Source organism: Grus americana, chromosome 27 (genome assembly GCF_028858705.1).
Source record: "Grus americana isolate bGruAme1 chromosome 27, bGruAme1.mat, whole genome shotgun sequence".
Taxonomy (NCBI): Eukaryota; Metazoa; Chordata; class Aves; order Gruiformes; family Gruidae; genus Grus; species Grus americana.
This window is the reverse complement of record NC_072878.1, coordinates 652,487-655,120: the sequence shown is the minus strand read 5'-3', so window position 1 is coordinate 655,120 and position 2,634 is coordinate 652,487. Positions and strand designations below refer to the sequence as shown.

General features: G+C 53.4%; 1 protein-coding gene across 1 annotated transcript in view; it reads left to right on the top strand.

The window, feature by feature from the left end:
- The window catches only part of LOC129196838 (olfactory receptor 14A16-like), a 1,394-nt gene extending 726 nt beyond the window's left edge, over window positions 1–668 (top strand). Inside the window, exon 2 of the mRNA XM_054804809.1 lies at window positions 274–668. Coding sequence (XP_054660784.1) covers window positions 274–668 — 395 coding nt within the window. The remainder of the gene's footprint in view (window positions 1–273) is intronic.
- The last annotated feature ends 1,966 nt before the right edge of the window (window positions 669–2,634 follow it).

Below are 2,634 nucleotides of genomic sequence, written 5' to 3'. Positions count from 1 at the left end.
TTCTGATGTCAGCTGAATATTTCCTTCTCACTGTCATGGCCTATGACCGCTACGTTGCCATCTGCCAGCCCCTGCACTACGGGACCCTCCTGGGCAGCAGAGCTTGTGTCCACATGGCAGCAGCTGCCTGGGGCACTGGGTTTCTCAATGCTGTGCTGCACACGGCCAATACATTTTCTATACCACTCTGCCAGGGCAATGCCCTGGACCAGTTCTTCTGTGAAATCCCCCAGATCCTCAAGCTCTCCTGCTTGGACTCCTACCTAAGGGAAGTTGAGCTTATTGCTTTTAGTAGTTTTGTATTTTTGGGGTGTTTTGTTTTCATTGTGCTGTCCTATGTGCAGATCTTCAGGGCCGTGCTGAGGATCCCCTCTGAGCAGGGATGGCACAAAGCCTTTTCCACGTGCCTCCCTCACCTGGCCGTGGTCTCCCTGTTTGTCAGCACTGCCATGTTTGCCTACCTGAAGCCCCCCTCCATCTCCCCCTCATCTCTTGATCTGTTGTTTGCTGTTGTGTACTCGGTGGTACCTCCAACAGTGAACACCCTCATCTATAGCATGAGAAACCAGGAGCTCAAGGATGCCGTGAGGAAACTGATGGCTGGATGTCTTTCAGCAGCCATAGACTGCCTACATTCCTCTACAACTGACTCCCTGTGTATGTCGTGACAGGCCAAGTCTGCCTTTATTTTTTTTTCCCTTTTTCCACTTTTATGATGTTGTGTTACAAATAAATATAATTATTCCTTCTCTTAAATATCCACCCATTCTGTGTGACCAATAGACCATGTATAAATGGGAAACCATTTTATTTAAGCAAGATAAATGAGCCTGCAGCAACTTCTTTGTCTAAGATCCACCCTCAGCATAGCAGAAATGAAAGACTTTTCTGGCTGTACCATCTTGGGGCAGGCTGCTTTGTCCCTGAGGGAGGGATTAGGAGCTCTTGAGGACCCCAAGGGCCAGGGCTCTTGTGCTAGCCTGGGGAGACAGGATGGCACGGAGGGGCTGCAGACCTCTCAGGATATGCTGGAGAGGAGAACAGGGGACACAGGGTGCCACTGACCTCCTTTCCCTTATGCCCACCCATCTCTGCCCCCCAGCAGCTTCTCTGCCCTTCAGAGGGGCTGAGGCTCTGGGGTGAGTGCCCAGAGCTCTGCAGCAGCCTGCGGCAAGTACTGCTGTGGGGCCAGAGCAGACAGGGCTGGAGAGAGGGCAGGGAGGAATGTTTCTGGGAGAGAGAAACATCAGTGTATAGCTTGGTCTGCGTGACCGTGCAGGGTGAGGGCTCGCATCAGGGGGACTGTGGTTCAGAGACAGGGCTCCTGGATGGGAGCTGAGACAGGCACGTGCAGGAGACAGGAGGCCAGTCTATGCCCTTGGTGGCATGGACAGACCGGGAAGGTGACCCAGGGCCTTTGTCACCCCCCAGCCTCTCTCACCAGCCATTTCCAGCCCTGGCCGTTCACCCAGGTTATGGGCAAGTCTCGCTGTGCGGCCATCTCCATCCTCCCGCTGGGCTGAGTGCCTGCATCGGGGAAAATGGCCACCTCTGGCCAGCTTCTTCTGAAGAGTGAGTGGCCCTGAGCAGCAGTGACTGGCCGTGTGTAGGCCTGGGACAGAGGGTCAGGGGATGTCAGTGAGAACAAGGTGATGGCTGATGGCTTTAGCAAGTCCTTACAGCCATGTCTGAGCCCAGAAATGGAAAGCAGTGGATCTGTGTGGGTGGAGGAGGAGGAGGACGAAAGAGGAGGAGTTTTTTGCTGGAAGGTGGCAGGAAGAAAGTCCCTTCTTGTGCACATCAAAGATAAGGAAGATGTTTCCATCTTGTGTGCATGCCTCAGCCTGGCAGATAGGGAATGCCCGCTGCTGGGGGTGGCTGTGCTCAGTCATGCCTCAGGAGCTGACCTTGCTCTCTTCCCCTCCTTCACTCCCCACACTTGGATGGACCACAGCAAACATCCATGATCCTGGAAAATGCACGACCCTCCTGGAGGGAGGTTCCACAACTGCAGGGGAAACAGGAAGGGCTTGAGAGACGCATGGGGGTGCATGCAGAGAGAGGGGTATGCATAGCATTGAGTGTGTTAAAGGCAGGACGAAGACTTGAAGTAGTGGTGGGGCTGCGGGGGTGTCATGCTGAAGGGAATCAGGCTGAATTTTGATTTGGAGGCAGCAGCAGCAGGAGGACATGCATTTCAGTGCTGGGATATGGCAATAAGTGCAGGAGTCAAGCAAGTCTGGGACTGGGCTATTTTGGGTGCCAGAGGACATTAGCAGGGCATTGGAAGATGCTCGAGGGGTTGTGGGGAACTCACAGGCACTGTCAGGTCCTCAGGTAACCACAGCTTTGTCTTTGCAGGCACAGGCAGTGAGGCCAAAGTGGCACATACAAGTCCTTCATTTGCTGGCTGCGGAGGGAGACAAGGAAGCTTAGCATAGAATTACCAAGGTAATTTATTCTCTTATTTCAGCTGTGCAGGCAGTGGTGCCTCAGCCTAATGGCTCAGTACAGAGGAAAGCAGGGTTTGTATCTGTTACAGTACAGTTGTGTAGACCAATGCAATCACTCACGTTAAGGGATGGGCTCATCAGTTCCTACATCCTTGTCCCGCTCAGGTGGTGCAGACAAACG